The sequence below is a fragment of the Lepisma saccharinum genome, chromosome 25 (genome assembly GCF_977018435.1).
Source record: "Lepisma saccharinum chromosome 25, izLepSacc3.1, whole genome shotgun sequence".
In the NCBI taxonomy this organism is placed as follows: domain Eukaryota; kingdom Metazoa; phylum Arthropoda; class Insecta; order Zygentoma; family Lepismatidae; genus Lepisma; species Lepisma saccharinum.
Genome location: NC_139253.1, coordinates 31914134 through 31937871, shown reverse-complemented (window position 1 = coordinate 31937871; position 23738 = coordinate 31914134). Strand labels below are relative to the sequence as shown.

General features: G+C 42.9%; 2 protein-coding genes across 2 annotated transcripts in view; one reads left to right on the top strand and one right to left on the bottom strand.

Annotated features, from left to right (window-relative positions):
• LOC145978633 (uncharacterized) overlaps positions 1-11518 on the bottom strand; it is a 68304-nt gene extending 56786 nt beyond the window's left edge. The window contains exon 1 of the mRNA XM_083111384.1: positions 11434-11518. Within this exon, the coding sequence (XP_082967510.1) occupies positions 11434-11449 (16 nt within the window). The 5' untranslated portion in view covers positions 11450-11518. The remainder of the gene's footprint in view (positions 1-11433) is intronic.
• A 3241-nt stretch (positions 11519-14759) lies between these two features.
• The window catches only part of LOC145978568 (uncharacterized), a 36247-nt gene continuing 27268 nt past the window's right edge, over positions 14760-23738 (top strand). The window contains exon 1 of the mRNA XM_083111271.1: positions 14760-14952. Within this exon, the coding sequence (XP_082967397.1) occupies positions 14840-14952 (113 nt within the window). The 5' untranslated portion in view covers positions 14760-14839. The remainder of the gene's footprint in view (positions 14953-23738) is intronic.

Here is a 23738-nt window from a genome sequence, read left to right as displayed (position 1 = left end):
ACGGTGGTGGGTCATTAATGATTTGGGGCTGTATGTCGTCCAAAGGTGTTGGTACCATCCAGTTTATTGATGATACCATGGATGCATGTCTATTTGGACATATTGAAGAACAATGTAAAGCAGAGTGCCCAAAAAATGGACATACCGCCTATCAACAGGTTCCAACAAGACAATTACAGTAAGCATATGGTGAGAGTTAACATGAATTGGCTAATATGGAATGTGCCCAAACTACAGGGTGTCCCAAAAGTCCCTTAACAGCCGTCCTAGAGACGTGTAGTGCAGAGATTGCCATGATTTGAGTATATAGTAATACTGTAGGGGTAGGGGGAACATGATTGCTGTGGGTGACCATGGCGGCGGCCATCTTGGTATCCGCCATATTGGATGAAGGTCATTTTTTTAAATGGGAAGGTATATGTGTGGAACATAATTTTAGGCTAGAATTGCACCAGAAACAAGAATATGAAGTCAGTTTTCAGATATCTTTAATCTGTGAAAAGTTATTGATGCAATGTTGAATAAATGATGACGTTTGATAAAGTATGGAAATTCTGATAACTGATATCATATCTCTTTTGTTGCAAGTGTAAGTGACAAAGAACATGATGTTATCCAATGAGGAACGAATTGAGATCATCCTCATTTCCGCCGAAAGCAGTTCACGGGACATTGCCAATGACTTGAATCAAAAGACATCCGCTTAGGCCGCCAGTGTCGCATGTTAGTGTGGCCAATGTGATGAAGCGGTTTAAAGAAACGGGTGCAGTGCACGATAGACGTCTATCGGGAAGACCAAAAACAGCCACGGATGAAGAAACAACGGCATTTCTGGCATCATTCGTGAAAAAAGTATTCGACGACTATCCGCCTAATGTTGTGTTAGCAAGAGTTCGATTAGCAGGATTATGCCAGAACACAAGTGGCATCCCTACAAGATGCAAACGCAACAACATCTCAGTGAAGATGATCTTCATAGGAGGGTGGAATTTTGTGAGTGGTGTGTCGTGCAACTTGAACGTGACCCTGACTTCTGGCGAAACATTCTGCATAGCGATGAGGCATTTTTTTATACCAATGGTGAGGTCAACCGTCAAAACTTGCGGTATTGGTCCTCTGAGAACCCGCACTGGGTAAACCCGGGGAACGTGGTTGGGCCAGCAAAAGTTATGGTGTGGTGTGGAATTTGGAATACCCAAATCATAGGTCCATTTTTCATTGAGGGGACAATGAATGCACAGACCTACCTGCAGTTGCTACGCGATCTTGTCTTACCTTCAGTGTGTATGCCGGATGGCTCTTTCCTAGAATTTTTTCAACATGATGGTGCACCACCTCATTATGCGAACATTGTTCGGCAGTACCTTGATGTCCAATTTCCTGGTAGGTGGATTGGCAGACAAGGACCAAGAGAGTGGCCAGCTAGGTCCCCAGAACTTACTCCTCTTGATTTTTACTTGTGGGGACATCTTAAGGCCATGGTTTATGCAGTTCCAATACGTGATATGCGTCACCTTCTTCAACGAATCACTGAGGCCTGTGCCGCTGTCACTCCTGAAACTCTTTTGAATGTTCGCGTGCATGGGAGACTTGCTTACGGATGTGTTTACGGGAGCATGGTAAGCACATTGAGCACATTTCGTAGCGCAATAACTTTTCACAGATTAAAGATATCTGAAAACTGACTTCATATTCTTGTTTCTGACGCAATTCTAGCCTAAAATTATGTGCCACACATATACCTTCCCATTTACAAAAATTGAACTCCATCCAATATGGCGGATACCAAGATGGCCGCCGCCATGGTCACCCACAGCAATCATGTTCCCCCTACCCCTAAAGTATTACTATATACTCAAATCATGTCAATCTCTGCACTACACGTCTCTAGGGTGGCTGTTAAGGGACTTTTGGGACACCCTGTACTACAAACACCATATAACCGATGTACCAATTATCAGTTACCATTACCATCGGTTTTTCTACGCCTTTCCCCCAAGATTTCATTTTTTCTGCTCTCTCAGAAAAGGACAGCCGTCTCGAACAAACCAGCATTCTTTCCCACGAAGCCCTGCATACATCACCGCCCCTACTGCGGTACCAATAAACTTTGGTATCCATCCAATCCACATTCGGCTCACGTCACCATCAATTCAAGCTCAGCTTGATGGTTGAAATTTAGAGATGCAGGTAATCACGGAACTTCAGGCATTTTAAAATTTAAAACCCCCAGCGAGACTCTCGCCCTCGGCCTGAACAAGGATCCTCTGTTGTCAAGCTGGTCAGGCCAGAATCAGAACAATCGTCGTACACATAACAGGCCCTGGCAGTCAACATAATTTCTACGAGAGCGCCCGCCAATCTGGCTCAGTGACAGTGAAGTGACAAGGGTAAATAATACGGAATCTTGAACTACAACCCTGCCCAAAAATATCTCTTTGCCTCACTGAAGTTTAGACAGCCACAGAATGCATAACTTTAACAAAGTGTCCAGCTGTGAGCAGTAAAAATTAATTAGAACGAGATAACTTTTCCTTCTCGAAATCAGCTCTCAAACAAGGTGCTATTGTGTTTTTGTGCTATGCGATTCTCACCCCTTCAGCGTAAACATGACCACATGTGGGAGGAATTAAAAGTTTGACGACCAATAGGAAAAGGGACAATTCTTCCCAGAACGAAGGAACTCAAAGGAAAAAGAGGAAGTAGGAACTTAAGAAGGACACTCACATTCAGACTCGGGTTTCAGGACCTTTACGTGTCATACGTGTTGGAGAGGAAATTATTTTTTCCTCTTTTGACAAAGTCTAGACTTTTAGCTTTGAAATTTCAACTTTAACTTTTTAACTTGCTAGGAAATGGTACTCAAGTAAAGACTAGTGCTTGCGTGCAACGCTGACCATCAGCGGTCACCGATGCTAAATTGTTTTTACCCAAAGACTTATGGGTCGGTGATAGTGTCTTGTCCCCATGGTGCGTGTGTATTTGGGTGACGAGGTGTTGTAATTATATCAAGTACAGTCTATTAAATACTATGTCATAATATGTTTCAGTGTTCTGATTTCTTCTTGTAACAATAATTTTGGCACGAACTTGGCTCATGAATGAAGACCAACTTAAAAGGAACCTGTGCATCCTTCTTCGTTGGCCGAGCTTTGGAGCGTCGCCCGATGTACAATCCCGTTATAACAGATTATTTTGAGGACTGATTATTTCTTCCGAGAAGAAAGAGGTTAGAGAGATTAACACCCCTCAGGGAAAATGAACTGTCCTTACTATGCATTGTGTAAAAGGACAAAGGAAAATGCGGTGAAGTTTTTCGAGCAGTGTTTGTAGAGCCTTTGAGTGAAAGGGCACGTTGCTTCGGACGTTGGCTGCAGAAGTCTACATGCAGCAGTTGGCGTCGAGATCTCTTGCTATCGGCAGCAAGTTGCAATTAGATATAAGCGGACTGTTTTTGTAGATGTCGTTTGCCTAGTGAACAGTTAACAGTGACCTGTGTTCCAGACATTTGAACGTTCGCGTGATTGGGAAAAGAGCGTGCGGAATTTTATTCAAATACAAACTGTTTTCTCATGGCAACTTTTATAGCACGAGAAGTGAAAAGAACACTGCAAGTGTGTAGTTGTGAACTGAGAATTGCTAATCGAGGCGACGACATCGAACATCTTCGAGAGAAAGAAGAAGCGGTGGAAAGAAGACATCAAGGAGTTTCTGCCAATAGTGTTTCCCCCCCTAGTGTCGAGAGCTCTCGAGATGATTACTTTTATATCGGAAGTGTTGATTACAGTAAAAGAGAAAGTGCAGCGCTGAGTAAATTTCGTAAGTAGGTCGACCATATTCTTTTAATTGAGGTTAAGTGTTTATTTTCTGTTTATTAATCTGTTACTAACCTAAGATTAATCTAAGGCAACTGGAGGTAATTTTTGTATTAGTTTTAACTATGTAAAACAAAGCCCTCCAGCTTTCCAGGGCAAATTAAAAATTTATTAACCGCTAGTTTATTTTAGAAGTTTGTAATAAAAAAAACAGTAAAGAATCCTTGGGTTTTCTTAAGCAGTTTTAAAGTGTAAATTAGAAATGTAAAACCAAAAATATGTTCTAGCGTAAACAAAAAGTCCAAAAACAACTTTTATTGTTATATGGTGCCCGAAACTCCCGGGAGTTGCCTTAGATTGTCTTGGTGAAAGAAAAAAAAAATGAAAGGGGTAACAGGCATTGTGTTGTCTCTTTGTCGGCGATGTTTATGTAAACAATGAGTGTTGCAGCCTGCAGTTCGTGCAGCATGGCTCGTACAATACGGAAAGCTCCTTGTTGTGGCAGATTGTTGATTTCAGATGCTGCTGTACAATGTTCAGACTGTAAACAATGGGTGCATAAAGACTGCGTTGAGAAAGATTTTTCCTGCAAGCAGTGCAAGACCGGAGCTGGAAATTAAGTTCATGATAATGAAAAAATAGATGAAAAAGAACAGGGTGTTTCGAAAGAAAGCGACAAATTTGGTTGTCAAGTTGACGTTGGTCGGGGAAAGGAAAATGATGTCTTGAATTCAATTTTGTCATTTATGGAACAAGATAGGCTGAAATGGGAAGAAAATAGGGAACAGGATAGATTGAAATGGGAGAGATTATACGAGAAAATGGAACAAGATACGTTAGAACGGAGACAGAAAGAGGAAAAAGATATTCTCGTGCAGGAAGACTTATACAGAAAATTGGAGCAGAAACAGTAACAGAACAAATTGGAACTCAAGGAAATAATAAATGCTTCCATGCAAAAAATAAATGATTAAGCGTTTTGGAGGTGCAAGTCACTAGGATAGAAAAAATGGAGGACGTTATTCAGGATAATAATGCATCATGTCACTCCGTGATAGATGAAGTGAAATATGATTGTAATGAGGTCCGTGAGAAAAGCGAAATGATAGAGGACAATTCTGATCAAGTACAAGTGGATATAGAAGATGAACAAAAAGAGGCAGATTGGAAAGTACAGGCTCTAGAGGAACGAGTGTGCGTCTTGGGAATGAAAAGGCAACAAGTTGAAGATGAGTCACTTGGAATACAGCAATCTCAGGAAGTGATAAGTAAAGATGAAAGTTTTCACGAAAAACCTGAGAAAAATTATGTTTTCTAAACTGCAAGAATGTGTAACTTTAGACGTGATGATACCCAAAATGACTCTGATCAGTAAACGGAAGAAAATTAGAATGAGACCTAGATATAGTTCAGTAAAGAAATTGAAGAGAAATAAATTGAAAGCTGCAAAGAAAGTGAAGAAAATTGAAGAAGCGTCAGGGAAAGGAAAGAAGAAAGTTCATGAAAAATCTAAGAATGTTAGCACAGATAGATCGAAGGCAAGTATGAAAAGGATGAAACAGGAAAATAGAGAAATACGTTTATCTGATGAGGGTGGAGAGCATAAGAGAAAGCCACAAAAGATACGAGACAAGAAGAATCAGAAGAAAGTAAGGGAGAAAGTTGCTAGTGGTATTTCTCATAGTGAGAAAATTGAACCTATTGAAAATCGGAAACAAAATGAAAAGACTTTAAAGATAAGAGAAAGTTCAAATAATGTTGACAGATTGTTAGTTTCCCTACTTGAAGAAAGTTGGAAGAGGAGGAAGAAGAAATTTGAAAAGAGAAGAAAAAAGAAGAGGGAAAAGAAGAGGAATACGAAAAATATACATGATAGTGACGACAAACGGGAATATTCGGAAACTGAAGAAACAACAAGGACTGATAAATCTAAAGATGAGAGACATTCTAATTTGTTGGGTAATATAATATAATGTAATTAATAAGTCAGTAAATTTTAAAGAAAAATCTAATTTTCCATTTCTCTTGATGAACATTTTGAAAATTACTAGTTTATGTAAATCTTGATAAAATGATGGAAATTGTTCAAATGTAAATAAGCTGTTTAAAAAAAATGTGTGTATATTGTTATGAGTCAAGTATATTGAAAATTGAGAAAATGAAAAGAAAATGTTATTTAATGTCAGTTGTTTTGTATAAATTATTTGAAAACTAGTTGTGGTTCGATAAAAAAAGGTATTGATGGTTGGTAGAAGTGCTGGTAAATATTATTATTGTCAATGAGCGGGTAGATATTGTACAATTGAAAAATTGCTTTGTAATAAGAAAAAGAAAAGGAAGATAGAAATATGAAAGTAAACCTCTAAACTGTTTATGATGCTGCAAAATAAAATAAAGAACAAATGAGAAAGAAGATAGAACAGTCATGCTCAGAAGAAAGTTATTTGAAGAAATTCTTCAGAAAGCAAGGTTAAGTAGCATTAATAGAATGATGGAAGTGATGAGAGTTCTTGGACATAGCTATATGAGGTAAAAGTCAGTGTGTATTAAGATATAGTGCGAGAGAGGCATATAAATATAAGGTCGAAGGCAGACCGGAAATGTTGAAAAATATAAGGTCGAAGGTGAACCGAAAATTATTGTAGTTACGTAATAAAGAACATGCTGATAATAATGTTTAAGATTATGTCCAGAATTCTGTTGCAAGTTAAGAAATAGTTTGGTAAAAGAATGAGCGACGTATTGTACGATGTAATTTCCTGAAATCAGTAATTTGAGCATGCTGATACCTTAAAGAAGAAATGAAAGGTAAAGATCATGGCAAGAGGTAGGAGGTTTACTGTTAGATTAATTTCATGAAGTATGATGATATTTTGTGAAGATAGAAATAAAAATACTTTTGTAATATTGTACACTTACCCGCCTGTACCAGCTCTAGTAAATATTTTGAATCACAACATAATTATGGAATTGCAGTAACAGTAAAACATAAATTTATGTGAATCTATTATTTTATTGAAAACCTGCAGAACAGTATGTGAATGATTGAAGTTACTTGTAAAAGAATTGATATATTATGTAGTAATGATTCAAAGTTGATTTTATGTAAGGTAAAGAAATTGAGTAATATGTTTATTATGCTTTAATGTTTATAAATTGTGATTGTGTATACTTTGTTGAGAATATTCTTACCATGTGGTTGCAAGAAACGATTGAACAGAATTATTATGTGAAATTGAAAGGAAATGTATGTGCGTACACTGTGTTAAAAGATATTTTGAAATTGTAACCCGAATTTTGAAAGGAAAATTGTATATACGAGGGCTGTACAAATATTCAAGTAGATGAATAGACTCTAAAAGACATTAGCTCTTCTTGATCAGTCCATCTAATGTCCCTTCAGGGGAGGGGGCATCTATAACAGATTATTTCTTCCGAGAAGAAAGAGGTTAGAGAGATTAACACCCCTCGGGGAAAATGAACTGTACTTACTATGCATTGTGTAAAGGGACAAAGGAAAATGCGGTGAAGTTTTTCTAGCAGTGTTTGTAGAGCCTTTGAGTGAAAGGCCACGTTGCTTCGCGCGTTGGCTGCAGAAGTTTACATGCAGCAGTTGGCGTCGAGATCTCTGGGAATGGAGAATTCGCGAATTTGATAGTGCTATCGGCAGCAAGTTGCAGTTAGATATTCGTGGACTGTTTTTGTAGATGTCGTTTGCCTAGTGAACAGTTACCAGTGACCTGTTTTCCGGACATTTGAACGTCCGCGTGATTGGGAAAAGAGCGCGCGGAATTTTATTCAAATACAAACTGTTTTCTCATGGCAACTTTTATAGCTCGAGCAGTGAAAAGAACACTGCAAGTGTGTAGTTGTGAACTGAGAATTGCTAATCGAGGTGACGACGTTGATACCAAGTTCGACCTTTGAACTATGAATGCGGCAGTGAATTACTTCGAGGAATAGACGTCGAAGATCTTCGAGGGAAAGAAGAAGCGGCGGAAAGAAGACATCAAGAAGTTTCGGCCAATAGTGTTTCCCCCCCTAGTGTAGAGAGCTCTCGAGATGATTACTTTTATATCGGAAGTGTTGATTACAGTAAAAGAGAAAGTGCAGCGCTGAGTAAATTTCGTAAGTAGGTCGACCATATTCTTTTAATTCAGGTTAAAGTGTTTATTTTCTGTTTATTAATCCATATTACTAACCTAAGATTAATCTAAGGCAACTGGAGGTAATTTTTGTATTAGTTTTAACTATGTAAAACAAAGCCCTCCAGCTTTCCAGGGCAAATTAAAAATTTATTAACCGCTAGTTTATTTTAGAAGTTTGTAATAAAAAAACAGTAAAGAATCCCTGGGTTTTCTTAAGCAGTTTTGAAAGTGTAAATTAGAAATGTAAAACCAAAAAATATGTTCTAGCGTAAAGGAAACTGCGACACAAAAAGTCCAAAAACAACTTTTATTGTTATACCGTGTCTTAATTATTTTGGTACATTTATTTCTTTTACATAAGTGAGCATCTACGCCTAATTAACGTAAGACTAGATTCGAACCAGTAAATATAACCAGCTCAAAGTCCAGACTTAAATCCCATGGAGCATTTATGGGCAATTTTGCAGAAGCGAGTCATAAAGCAGGTCTCAAGTCCAAACAAGAGTTGAAAACTGTTGTGCAAGCCGAGTGGAATATAAAATAATCCCCGAAACATGTTGGAAACTGGTTAATTATATGAAGAACAGGTGTCAAGCAATAATTAAAGCCAAAGGATACAGGTATGAACGAAGAATATAGAGAATGTCTCTAACTACGTTAATATTTGGTATACTAACTAAATTTGGCCTTCCAATCACGAATCTGTTGTTAAAATGCCGAGGATGCCTGTAAAAATTCACGGGTAGCCCCACAAACCATTGACGGATAGCCCCACGAACCATCTCCGGCAGTTAGGTTAGGCAAGCATAGTTAAAATTTTGTTCGTAAAACAATGCAAATAAGCTTTTTTTTTTTTAAAAAAAATTCAACTTACATAAACTTTTTTCATGATTTCCCGATGTGTCCGCTGCATTTTAACAACAGATTCGTGATTAGAAGGCCAAATTTAGTTAGTCAGCAAGATTGTTGTGCATAAAGGAAGACCATTAACGAATTACAAAAGAAAGTTGGTTCCGAATTTCTGTGTATTATGGACAATCACCGTGGTAGATCACAGGGTTATTTTACAAGGTACTTGTTTACTATCCGTTGGACCGATTTCTTCATTTCTACAGAAGAAACTACTTAACGTAGTAAGTTCCTGTAGTATTGTCTAACTTCGGGAAGGTGTTTTGTGTGAAATTCAGGTAAGTTATCCATATCCTGGAAACGGATTTCGGTAACATTATGGTATAGGGGTGATGGATTTATTCCAATTTATAGGAGAAAGTACTTACGGAAATCATTTTCTGTAGTGTTGTGGAAGTTCGTCAATGTAGTTTTGATCCATTTTAATGTGAATAACTGTTTTCTGCGAAATTCTCTGTCCGACAAGCTGTTTCTGCTGCCGCCATTTGCTTTCTGCACGAGAGCACAATGTTCCTTGTGTCAGATGACGTAACCCCGTGGTCAGTGTTTCAAACTTGCCGTGTTTTCACTAGAACATGACGTGTCGAGTATTTTTCATTTTTACTTTGCCTAACCTAACCTTACGGGAAAATGGTTTTTGGGGCTAACGTGAATGGTTTTTGGGGCTAATGACAATGGTTTTTGGGGCTAACGTCAATGGTTTGTAGGGCTAACGTCAATGGTTTGTGAGACTAACGTGAATGGTTTGCAAGGTATTAGCATAATTTCAAATCTGGGCACGAAAGTAGGTATTTCCCAGTGAACGAGGTTGCAACACTGCATAAATCGACAAAACACTCGCACAACGCACCCTAAACCAGTACGCTATCGCCCGCCATAATGTGTTACAGAATCGAAATAAGTAACAGTAAGTACTCATAAATGTTTTATTTTATTTTAGTTAGAAATGCATTATTTCACCTTAGGAAATGTTCCGCATTCCAAAATAGGGTAAATATGCGATATCGCCCAGACGGATTTCTTCAAATTTACAGGAGAAAGTACTTACTTTAGCATTCTGGACGTTCTTGGAGGTATTTTCTTTCACGGAAAGTAAAAACTTCGTAGTTTAATGCTGCCGAACAAGAATTAATCACTTTTTACGTAAGAAATTGGCATTGCCTGCCACATTATGCCGTTGTTTCCATTGTGTACCGACTTGTAATCAAGAGGTCCCGGGTTCGATACCCGGTGGAGGCACAAGTGGTTTGGATCCCACTTTAAACTGTAGGTCCAGTCCCGATTAGCCTTACTGTGCATAAAGTGGACTTAAAACATAAACTCAATCAATCCATTGTGTGTGTGCAGATGGCGAGAGCGTTGAAAGCCACGCGATCTCTGCAGTGTTTCCAAATGTGCCTTCTTTTTACGAAAATTTCTATTTTTAACTATGTTCGCTGCGCTTTCTTTTTTCGATGAATTTAGGGGTGAAATGAGTGCTAATGGAACCTAACCTAACCTTGTGTGAATGGTTTGTGGGGCTATCCATGGATGGATTTTGGGGCTAACATCAATGGTTTGTGGCACTACCCATAGATGGATTTTGGGGCTACCCGTGGGTGGTTTTTGGGGCTAACGTGCATGGTTTGTGGAAGTAAACATGAAAAAAAAATCGAAATAGTACGTAATTTTCCGTCATGAGGGTTTGAAACACTGCTTGCGCACTGAAAATCAAAAAAAAAAAAAAGTGGAGCGTCATGACGCGCGATGATCCATTACGAGTGCACGCCATATTGTCTATTACTGAAGCGGAACAAGTAAGACAAATAATCAATCGTAATATGAAAAGTTGACAGTATTTTATGGAAAAAGGCATAACTTCACCTTAAAGAATGTTCCGCAAGGCAAAATAGGTTAAGTACCAGTGGTAAAATTAAAGAAATAAACGAGTGAAAGGAGTCCGGTCGTTATCGCATATTACCCACAATAGTACGTTAGCAATGTAAAAAATATGATTTATAGGCGCTTCCCTTATACTATAATAGTACCCAGATAGGTAAGTACGAATGTCAAAAATTGACGAAAGTTATAGGTGTCCGACGGATAGTAAACCTTTACCGAAGAGTGTGTATTTCCTTTCAGATATTAACGCATTTTCTTTGAAAATCCGTGTGTACGAATAAGAATGTTACATACTGTATATTAATTTATCCATGGATCAAACAGTACATGGTCAGGAACATCAGCCTTGCACTTGACAACAATGTTGGTTCATCATGTATTTTCTATTTTATTTATTACAAAAATATCTGTACAATGTACTTTTCAATATTACTCGCCTACGCAATATTATATAGGAAGGTAACATGTTCATTAACCGGTGTTATTTTTTTTACTTATGCACGTGGTTTACATATTATGCTTGGATTTGATGAATTGTTCATGCCACGTGACTGACATCCTCATATTTCAACACTTGAACTTAATATATGTTCTTTTTTTTACTTACATGTTTCTATTATACCAACTTTCATATATATATATATATATATATTTACAAACATGCACGTTGTAATACTAACCTACTAACAGCGCCATGACTATTTCTCATCGCCTCCAGGATCGCTCAACATAGTAGCAAATGTTGACCTGCTACGTCACACAGTTTTATGGCCTTTCCTGGATGCAAGAGTTGAGAAGTAGCGACGTTCCACCCGATAACAATTGAAAATCGCATTGCGTTGCCTTGTGGCGTCTGCAGCGAAACTGACAGGGCGTGTTGGGCTGTTGAATACGGTGGTACTATTTGTTGAGTTTCGGGTTCTTTCTGTTCTGTAATCCAGGAAATGGAGTTAAGAATAAGACTGAAGTTCCAACACAAACAAAAGTGTATAATTCACCAACACAATAACAGAATAAGTACAACAACTTACTTATCGGTATAAATGGAAGAAGACTCGTCACGAAGGACGGCTATGACTTTGAGGCATACATGACAGGAGCTAAAACACGGACTGTTGAGAAACAACACCTAATAACCAGGTCTGGCATTCACTGCTGATGCATATCAAGTCCGGCGTATATGTTCAATCGGTATACGACACTATTCATGGATTATGAATCGATGTGATGACATAATATATGGATGTTATTTTCAAAAAGAGAGTGTGGTAAATCTCGAAGTAAAACATGAGTAAATCTAGATCTGTGTCTAGACATACAATTGGGGGGAAATGTTATATTCCTAATTTGAGAGCTTTGGTTACAACAATTTCTCTGTGGTTGCAATTTTCTTTCTCCAAAATAATACGTAATAACTATGGAGGAGTGACGTTGAGTGTAGAAAGGTTGTGGCCAGTTTTATTTAAGGATATATATATATATATATGTTTAAATTAAATATTTTCGTATAGGAGCGCACGTTCGACGCAACACTCTGCTTTTTTGTGTGTGTGACCTTAACCAAACAAATTTGGTTCTTCACACTGGGGCATTCTTGCCAATGTCACAGTGAACTATTGTAATAAAAATGGAAAATAAAGGATGAATCAAAGAAAAAAATCGCGGAACTGACGCCCTGGGTTAATTTTCAGGTACCAGGGCATAAGCGCATACCTCCGAAAGTAGTTTGACTACTTTTTTTTTTATCCATCCGTATACATAAAAATAATAATCGTTCTATGTAACCATGTCTTGTATACTGTTTAGGAAAATAAAATTCTTGTTGTGTGTGACCTTATTGTTATTGGTTGTAAATATTTAAAAAAAAAAAAAACATAACATATGCTACACTGTAAGTGAAAGAAAGATTAATTTCTAGAATATGCTTTGGGATGGGATCATTATTCCTCAATAGTTTCATGCCATTGTTAATAGGCTGGGAGCCCCGTGGTGGAGTGGTTAGCACATCGCGCTACGACGCCAGGGGTCCCGGGTTCGAATCCCAGTTTGGGCATGAATGTTTGCGATTGTCCATTCATCGATGTCATCTTATCATCACTCTTTCCCATCTTCGCAAATTAGCCAAAAGTGGCACAAAAGCGAAGTAAAATGAAACAAATCAATCAATCAACCATTGTTAATAGGAAAATAATAAATACGATTGGAGAACAGTAATTTGATATGAATTTTTTATCGTCGCTTTTCTGCCACTTTTGGCTAATGGCGAAGAGTTTGTTTGTTTGAGTTGTTGTTTTAAGTCCACTTTATGCACAGTAAGACTAATCGGGACTGGGCCTACAGCTTAAAGTGGGATCCGAACCACTATGTTTGTTCCTCCACCGGTTATCGAACCCGGGACCACTTGTTTACAAGGCGACGACCCTACAACTACTCCATCGGGAAGGTTAATCGCGAAGATGAGGATGAGTGATGATATGATGAAAGGACACTCACAAAGAACGTCCAGGCTCGGATTCAAACCCGTGACCCTGGCGTCGTAGCCACGGAGGTCGGCTTACGAAGAGAAATGTTAAACAGTGGGTATAAGCTGCAAGATGTGTGCAAAATTGTATAACGGTGTTGTGTCCATAACAAATCGCGTTGTTTTCACGCAATAATGTTTGATATAGTTTAAATTATAAATTACTGATTATGCTTGCGTAGTTGCGAAAAATGTAAATTAAAGCAATATAAATAAACACGTATGAACTGGCGTTTAGACATGAATATGCCACAATATTGTTAGTTGTCTTTATGATTAACTTTGCGTGTTCATCGTTTAAGTTATTGTAATACCACCCTCCTTCCAGTGGATTTTCAAATATCACACGTCGCATATCTTGATATCACGCTCCCTTGAAAAGTATGTATTTCACCCTGGAAATAGCCTCGATACTTGATGCCAATTTTTCTTGCAAAAAGAAGCTGGACACGTACTTGAAGAAGGGAGATTCACAAATAACATTGTGGATGTGGTTAACACATTGCGCTACGACGCCAGAGGTCCCGGGTTCGAATCCCGGCCTGAGCATACTCTTCCTTGTGAGTGTTCCTTCATCATATCATCACTCATCCTCATCTTCTCGCGATTAACCAAAAGTGGCAAAAATGCAAAGTAAAATGTATTAAATCAATCAAATAACATCCATGCCTATACCGGAACTCGAACCATCTCGAACCCGGTAAAAGGGGCTCTCGACCTCAAGCTGGACACGTGTTTGCAAGAGCATGCTCAGCCGTTTTGCCAAAAAACTTAATGTTGTGAACAGTACCTAGGTTCATTACATTTTTTTAACTGCGTTCTTTGGTTGGTATTTTTAAATATACCTCAGTTGAAGCCAGTCATAATTATCCGTTGACAGATGACTCATTCTCCGATAATATAGTGGCGAAAAAGCTATTACTATTTAAGTCTATCGGATGCGCGACCAAATAGTGCGCTTGGCCTACGTAATCAAACTTGAAAGTATATACTTTTTACTCCACGCATCTTAGTTCCGCCGCGCCATGTTGCAACTAGCAGACGACCACAGACTTGCAGACGACAGTTGACCGCAGGCAGCGAGAGAATTTTATGTTGAGTGAAGCCGCGGTCGCTCCTTCTCAACAACCAGGTAGCAAGCGCCTCCAGGGTTCTTGCTACTCAACAATGTTGGGTTGCTGAGTGATCCTGGAGGCGTGCATTGCGCCCTGCATGCACGGCTCAGTTTTTCCTGCTCCTTTGACTTCACACTTGGCAAGACTGCGCGAGCGCGACGCCTCTCTGGCGACGCGGTGCAATCCATTACCTTTGCTCTAGGGATTCTTGCTCAGTAGATAGGTGATATGGATGAATTTGCTCAAATTCGACGGAAATAGTGGTAATCATGTACAATTGGGTTGTATTATTGTACATGATTACCGAAATAGTTTTATTAAGTAATAATAAAGACAATGAAAAGGAGAGTCTAACTTTTTTGGGGAGGAATTTTCTTTTTGGAAGTTTGAAATACTACACCGTCTCATTACAATCGCATCGCGTCTCGTCTGAAAAACTCGAAAGACGTAATGACAACTGATAGGAAAATAAATCAGAAGGAATATTTGAAGAAGTACTTGTCTCTAGGTTCTCAGTCAAAAGAAAAGAAAAAGAAGAAAAAACCAAGGACAGGCGTGACAAGGTTTGTGTAGGATTTTGGTAACATCTCTCGTGGAGACATGCAAGCATGAACATTTGGAAGTGCAAGGCATTGTTATTGTGCGTTTCAGTTTCTGTTTTGAGTCCACTTTATGCACAATTCTTGTCCCGTCTAGTTCGCTGCACTTTTTGACACTCGGTGTAGTACAGGTGTATTCCAGTGTCAGGGTGGTACAAGGAAATTACGTTCAACCAAGTAGACAGAAAGCGATGTTCAAGTTCAGAAGATTCAAGAAATGCTTGTCTCCTGCTTTAAACGTTCATTTGATTAGTTAGCACTCACGAAATGACCATACACCCCCCCCCACACACACACCCCGACCCAGAATGTAGTGCAAACTGTGCAGACACCAAATCAACAAACTAGTGTTGCAACCAGGGTAATTGTCTGTTATATCGGAGACACATTTCTATCGGATATTTTCAGTTTTAAATGGTTCGTGCTTACCAATTGTGTATTGCGGAACATAGTTGAAGGTGCCATTATGCTTTTTACATGAAAATAACTTCGATTACATTACAAGTAATTATTTTGGGTCCTTTCTTCTGTTGCGGAACATACAATATGGCACGCACAGCTGTGGATCATCGCACGTCGTGCTTGTGTTTTGTCGATTTTGAGTGGGTATGCAGTGTTTCAACCTTCTTAACCGAAAAATACCTACTTTCGTGTTCATTATGTCATCACAAAAAAATTGACGGATAGCCCTTTGGGGAATAATCACCAAATTAAAGGGTGTTGGCTTACCTGGTTGTTTATTCTAAATGAACACTACAGCTAGATGAACACTACAAACACTAAGTAATACTGCAAGAGACCGCTCCCGTCGTTGTCCTGGAGATGGGTGAAAATTTCTCTCTCTGGCTCTTTTCTTCCCCAGTCTTTCACCCCTGGTTCCAGGGGTCAAATCCCTTGCGTCTGGTAAGGCGGTTCCTTCTCCCCCCGTTAGGTGGCAGCAAAAGTCAGCGGCTTTAGGTGGCTGTCGCTACACCAGCCCCCCACGGAGAAAAAGGGTTACACCTTGTGTGGGAGGCGAAATGTTACGCGTCGACCAGAACGGGTGACGTAGTCACCTTTTGGTGACGGACTCTCTTGCCGTTGCGCCGATGGTGGTTGGTTGGTGGGGTGCTGTGTTGGTGTCTCTGAGGAACCCTTGGTTGGTGGAACGTCCTCCGTCCAGGTGTAGGCTGGTTTGACCCGGTCAATGCTGACGCGGGTCTCACGACCGTTGAGACGCAGGGTGAAGGTCTTGTCGTTTTTGCTTATAACTTGGTGTGGTCCGGAATACGGTGGTTGGAGGCTGCCTCGTACGGAGTCGTCACGGAGAAAGACGTGGGTGCAGGTTGACAGGTCCTTGAAGACGAAGGTGCTGGGTTGATTGTGACGGGAACCGGATTGTGGTCGCAGGCGAGCCATGTGTTGCCGAAGTCTGGAAACCAGGTCGGAAGGGTCTTCCATCCGGGTGGCTGTTGGTGGCACGATGAGCTCTCCTGGGAGTCGGAGAGGTTCGCCGTACACCAGTTCGGCAGGCGATGCTGCGAGGTCATCTTTGATGGCTGCGCGAATCCCAAGGAGCACGAGGGGCAGGGCTTCTATCCAGGTGGAGCCAGGGTGGCACATGAGTGCTGCCTTGAGGTGGCGGTGAAAGCGCTCGACCATGCCGTTGGCGCATGGGTGGTAGCTGGTGGTGCGATGGCGCTCGGAGCCGATGGTCCGTCCTAGTTCGCGGAAGAGTTCTGATTCAAATTGCCGCCCTTGATCTGTTGTGATGCGGGCGGGGGAACCGAATCGCGAGATCCAACACGATGTGAAGGCCGTCGCGACGTCCGCCGCGGTGATGCGTTCCAAGGGGTAGGCTTCGGGCCAACGGGTGAAACGGTCCACGGCTGTCAGGCAGTACTTATAGGGTCCCGCTGATGGGAGAGGCCCGATCAGATCGATGTGCACGTGCTGAAACCTTGCAGACGGAGGAACGAAATTGCCCAATGGTGCGTGCACGTGTCGGGAAACTTTGGTGCGCTGGCAGTCTTGGCACGATCGGGCCCAAGCGCGACAGTCTTGCTGGACTCTGGGCCAGACGAAACGCGACGCGATTAGGCGCGCGGACGCTCGGGTACCGGGATGACTGAGGCCGTGCAAGGCATCAAAAATGCGGCGGCGGTGCGCGGCGGGTACATACGGCCGGGGTTTCGCGGTGGAGGTGTCGCAGAAGAGCTTGACTTCGGTGCCAGGTATGTCCATGAGCTGGAGGTGGAGATCGCAATCGCCGTTCAGGAGCTCACGGAGCTCATCGTCCTCTTCTTGGGCGGAGGCGAGGGAGCGCAGATCGGGGGAGGGGGTGTTCCCGCGAACTGCGTCCACCCGCGATAGCGCGTCCGCCACCACGTTAGAGGTGCCTTCAATGTAGCGGATGTCCGTGGTGAACTGAGCGATGAAGGAAAGTTGGTTGAGTTGCACTGGAGGTAGTTTGTCACGCCGCTGCTGGAAGGCGTAGGTGATGGGCTTGTGATCCACGTATATGGTGCAGTGTTGCGCTTCCAGGATGTGACGAAAGTGCTGAACGGCTGCGTAGACTGCGAGAAGTTCGCGGTAGTACGGTGGCCACTCGGTCTGCGTGGTGGTGAGTTTCCGGGAGAAAAAGGCGAGGGGTTGCCACAAGCCGTTGGCGAACTGTTGCAGGCATGCACCGACGGAGGTGGCGGAGGCATCGGTGAAAAGTCCCAGCGGGGCTTCGGGATGCGGATGGGCCAGGAGCGTGGCGTTGGCAAGGCTGGTCTTGCAGGCCTCGAAAGCTTGTTCCAGGTCCGGCGTCCATGGGAATGGCTGGGATCCTCGGAGGGGGGTGACGGCAGCATGCAGAGGAGCTTGGTGTTCGGCAGAAGATGGCAGGAAACGACGGTAGAAGTTGATCATGCCGAGGAAGCGACGTACGCCGCGAGCCGTGGCTGGTCGTTTGAAGTCCTGTAGGTCTGCGATGCGGTCGGGAAGCGGTCGTGTACCGGCAGCGGAGACTTCGTACCCAAGGAACGTGACGGAGGGGGTCCCAATCACACACTTCTGGGTGTTAATCAGGATGCCGTGGTCCGAGAGACGTCCGAAGAGGGCGCGTAGGTGTTCGCGGTGTTCCTCGTGGTTGCGTGATGAGACGAGTATATCGTCGATGAATGGAAAGCAGAAATCCAGTCCTGAGAGCACTTCGTCGATGAAACGCTGGAACGTCTGCCCGGCGTTGCGTAGTCCGAAGGTCATGTATGGGAACTCGAACAACCCGAATGGCGTGGTGATCGCTGTCTTCGGGATGTCGTCTGGGTTGACAGGAATTTGTGTGTACGCCTTGACCAAGTCGATGACCGAGAAGACGGTGCATCCGTGGAGGTGGTTGCTGAAATCGTGGATGTGCCTCACTGGATAGCTGTCCGGAATCGTCCGGGCATTGAGGCCACGGTAGTCCCCGCACGGTCTCCAGCCCTCCGTTTTCTTGGGTACCATGTGCAGTGGCGAAGACCAGGGGCTGTCGGAGCGACGTGCGGTGCCTTCGCGCAACATGGAGTCGAATTCGGCCTTGGCTATTTGTAGGCGATCCGGAGCTAGGCGGCGAGGTCGGCTGGACACGGGGGGGCCCGGGGTCGTCCGGATGTAGTGGACCGTGGAGTGACAAACTTCTCGCGGCGTGCCGGCGGGACGCGTGAGCGTCGGGAAATCGGCTAGGACGTCGCTGTATGAAGAATCGTTCGACAAGGCCTTGATGCTGGGTTGCATAGTATTCGTTGGCTGGCAGGGAGCCGAGAGTCCCGTTCGTCCGTCGAGCAGGCGCTTGTTGCGACAATCCGGCAGCAGCTCAAAGTGGTCCAGGAAGTCCGATCCGATGATGGGCACGGAAACGTCCGCGATGACGAAACGCCATGAAAACTCGCGACGCAGGCCGAGTTTGAGGCAGAGGGGCAGAATTCCGTACGTCTTGATCGTCGAGTCGTTTGCGGCACTGAGCACGTAATCGGTCGGATGGCGTCGGTCCGGGAGCAAACGTCTCGGGAAACAACAAATATCCGACCCTGTGTCGACGAGGAAGCGGTGGCGGCTATAGCGGTCGGTCACGTACAGGCGGCTTCCACCAGGACGGCAGCCGTTTGCCGCGACTAGCGGCTGCCGTTGGTGTTTGTTGTCGCGGGCGCGTACGTGCATGGGTCGTTGCACCTCTGAGCCTGTTCGCCGAAGCGGTGGTGATACCAGCATATTCCCTCATCTCTTCCTCTTGACGGCGATCTGCGGCCGTAGCGGCGCGGGCTGGTACGGTCACGCGATTGCGAGCGACCGCGGAAGGCGCGAAAGTCGCTTTGCAGGGACGCGACTTGACGAGTTAGCTCCTCGACGCGTTGGAGAAGCCGAACCGTGTCGGAGGCGGGCGCGAGTGGCGTCGCGGTCGCGCAGATAGCCGGCGGGTTGGGCGAGACGAACTGTGCGGCGATGTTGCTTGTCGCGGGGGTGAGCATGGGGGGGCTCACCTCCACGATGCGGTCCGCGAGCGTGGCAAGTTGGTCCAGCGGAAGTTCCGAAGACTGCACCTGCAGAATCGCTTGAACTTGAGCGGGCAGGCGTTGGAGCCACAACGTGCGCAGCAAGTCGTCACGCATGGGAGTGGTGCCTGCGAGTGACTGGAGGTGACGTAGGAACTGGGACGGTTTGCGACTGCCCATTTCTTCTTCCATCAGGATCTGCCGCAATCGCTGATTTTCAGACAGGGAAAATCTTCGCGTGAGTTCTGTCCGCAGCCGGGTGTAAGGGTCGGTTGCCGGTGGTGTACGTATAATGTCTCTCACTTCGAACGCGTACCGACCTTCTAACTGTCCCACGACGTATGCGAACTTCGTCTCCTCCCGGGTGATGTGGGCGATGGTGAACTGGGCCTCCACTTGGGAGAACCACAATTCCATGTCCTCGGGCCAGAATGGGGGGAGCTTCACACTCACTCGATGTACGGAGTCCTGTTGCGATTGTACTGCGTGCGGTGCTGGAGTCCTCGGTTGAAGTGCTTGCTGTCTGAGTTGCTCGTTTTCCCGCCTGAGTTGGTCCAGCTGCGCTTGAAGTTCCTCTGTCATCGCGGTGTAGTTGGTGCGTCCAGAACAAAGGGGGTTGGGCGCGTCGTCTAGCGTGAACTTGTTCGATCCGGCTGGTATGGTACACAAAGGGGGGTAATCACGATTCACGGCCCCCCAAAAAAACGATCACGTGGGGGTCACCAGTTTGGGGAATAATCACCAAATTAAAGGGTGTTGGCTTACCTGGTTGTTTATTCTAAATGAACACTACAGCTAGATGAACACTACAAACACTAAGTAATACTGCAAGAGACCGCTCCCGTCGTTGTCCTGGAGATGGCTGAAAATTTCTCTCTCTGGCTCTTTTCTTCCCCAGTCTTTCACCCCTGGTTCCAGGGGTCAAATCCCTTGCGTCTGGTAAGGCGGTTCCTTCTCCCCCCGTTAGGTGGCAGCAAAAGTCAGCGGCTTTAGGTGGCTGTCGCTACAGCCCCAAAAACCACTGAAGATGACCGGACCCCTCTCAGATTTTCGTCATATTTGGCATACTCACTAATTGAGGCCTCCTAATCATGAATCTGAAGTTAAAAGTTGTCGGAAACTTCTAGAAGTCGCAAAATAAGCGAAAATAAGGCGTTAGTTTTTGGAATGGAAACCGTCGATTTTCGTGAAATTTTTTTGTTTCACAAGAATATATATATATTCCTGATACTACCACGACACCAAATTTTAACTATGTTTGCCTAACCTAACCAAAATTAACCTAACCACACGTCAATGGTTCGTGGCGCTAGCGTCAATGGTTCGCAATTATTTTGCAATTTCTAGATCCTGATACTACGACGACATGAAATTTTAACTAAGTTTGCCTAACCTAACCTAACCTAACCACATGTCAATGGTTCGTGGGGCTAGCGTCAATGGTCTGCAATTATTTTGCAATTTCTAGATCCTGATACTACCACGACACCAAATTTGAACTATGTTTGCCTAACCTAAACAAAACTAACCTAACCACACGTCAATGGTTCGTGGGGCTAGCGTCAATGGTTGGCAATTATTTTGCAATTTCTAGACGTTTCCGACAAATTTTAACTTCAGATTCGTCATTAGCAGGCCTCAATTAGTAAGTATGCCAAATATGAAGAAAATCAGAGAGGGGTCCGGTCATCTTCAGTTATACCCCATTCACGATAGCCCCACGAAGCATTTCCAGCAAGGTTAGGTTAGGTAAGCATAGTTAAAAACATTTTTAAAAAATTCTGGTAAAAAAAGGCACGTTTGGAATCACTGGTGAGACTGCATGACTTTCGACGCTCGCGCCATCTGCAGGTACATAATGGAAACAATAGCATAATGTTGTCGCTTTGCACAAAATGCAAGTTTATTATATCAAAAGTGCTTATTTCTTGTTGTGCAGCATACTACGGTGAGAAAATACCTCCCAAGAACTTTCAAAATACTACAGAAACTCATTTCTGTAAACACTTTCTTCTGTAAAAATGAAGAAATGTGTCTCCGATATAACAGACATTTACCGCACCCTGTAACGAACTAAACACTTCAGTGTAAAGAGAGTCAAAAAGTGCAGGGAACTAGACTGGGTTTATGTTAATGGGGGACTGAACGTACAGTTTAAAGTGGGATCCGAGCCGCTATGCCCCTCTAACGGGGATAGAACCTGAAACCCTTTGATAACAATGCGGCAACGTTACCACTACACGATCAGGAAGGCTCGTCATTAAAAGTCTTTCGAGATCAGTGTATGGTCCTTGTACCAAGAAGGTGACATTGTGCGTACTATATATACTTGTGCGTGAGTTTTCTGTAGGAATACAAAAAGGGCATTGCACTTTTATTTCCAGCATCCCTGGCAGACAACAATGCCATGGGGTTCTAGGATTCAAATTCTTGGTATTTTTTTTATTCCCGTGGCTGTATTTGTGGGAATTCCCCATCTGTATACTGCTAACTACAAAAGCAAATATTGAACAAAATCTTAAATAATCGCTAAAACTCCGCAGTGTGTGAACAGAAGTAAATAGAAATCAAACTATGTTAAAATTGCATTTGTAGCATAATGAAAATGCAATAAAACAAAAGGAACTTGGGCCTCAAAAGGAGACAATGGATTCCGGTAAAAGTTTACTATCCGTTGGACCCTACTGAGTTTCGTCAATTTTTGACATTTGTACTTACCTATCTGCTTCGCGGAACATTCCGTGAATGGTTTTTGGGGCTATCCATCCCGGAATTGGTGCGAAATTTAAACAAAAAAATTATTTTCGTTTGGTATTTTTGACTCAAATTTCCTACCGATTCCGGTGCTCCGCCCCTGGGGTAATTGACTTACCGCCCCCAACCGATCCACTCCGGCTCCCCGGCTTTTTCTATAGACTCCCTGTTAAAGGCATGTTAGAAATTGGCCGGAGTCACCTGCCCCCAATTGTGCCCCAAACTTTTAAATTTGAAGAAATCCGTTTCCGGGATACGGAAAACTTACCTGAATTTCATACGATGTTAGACAATACTACAGAAACTTATTACGGTAAGCAGTTTCTTCTGTAGAAATGAAGAAATCTGTCCGACGGATAGTAAACAAGTACCTGGATTCCTTACCCCACTGAACAAATGTCACATAGCTCACACAAAAAAAAAAAAAAAAAAAAAAAAATGTGAATGCGAAACAGTACTCAAAAGGAAATAATTTTTGAGATTATCTCAAGCAGGTCAGTAGGGTGGTTCGAAAAAAAACTTTTTTCGAAATTGGCTTATGGTTAGTGCTAATTTTTTGGCCAAATTGGCTCAATAATACGTGTGCAAAATTTCATTCCGATCGGTGCATGTCTTCAGGTGCCGCATCGTACCTAAATTTGAAAAAAAGTAAGTTTTGGTGAAAAATGTAAAAAAAATATTATTTCCCCTAGTGTTGGTATTTTGCATGTAGCTAGATCAACTCTAAATGATGTAAACAACGCTAGAAATGATAATAATAATGGGCATTGCCGGACCTCTTTACGTGTACTATGTCTGGTTGTCGTCGGAAATCATTGTCAGATGAAGGTTTTCCGGGTGGGCAAACCAGGCATTTCACTATAGGAAAGGATCGTTATTTTTTCTTTACTTGACGTCCATGAAGCGGGAAGCGAATAAAAGTCTCCACAGGTGTCGGCCTCCTTCAGTGCACGATGGATTTTTCTTGATGGAAAATCAAATAGGAGCATACATGTTCATAATGTACTGGACAAATGCCTGCAACGTTTCCGATGGATTCTTTGTTGCAATGTAGAGACGTAATATTTTTTTGGCAGCTGTCAGCCACCTGGCATGATGCAACTTCCCAGGATGCCTTTCAACCAATCCAGCGTTGCAATCACCAGTCAAAACCGCTTTACAGATGCACAGGAGATATCTTTGGTCGGAGGTTAGGTTCTCTTCTGTTAAGTCGTCAGTCCAAGACACTGGCACAGGCTGAAGTACCGTCATATTTTCGCAGTCTTGTAGTGCCTTTCCAATTGGTCCTGCGAACATACTGGGTTCAGTACTTTTTCTGTCAATTTCTTCAATGAAGTGCCTCAAGGGAAGTTCATTTGTGTGCAGAAGACAAACAAACCTTTGAAGAGTCTTCTTGAGATAGTATTCCAGTTGGGCCATTGCGCCTTTCTTCCATCATGTATTAATTAATGGCCATTCCATTGCAGCCTATTACGACGAGTTCCGAAGTATCAATGTCCT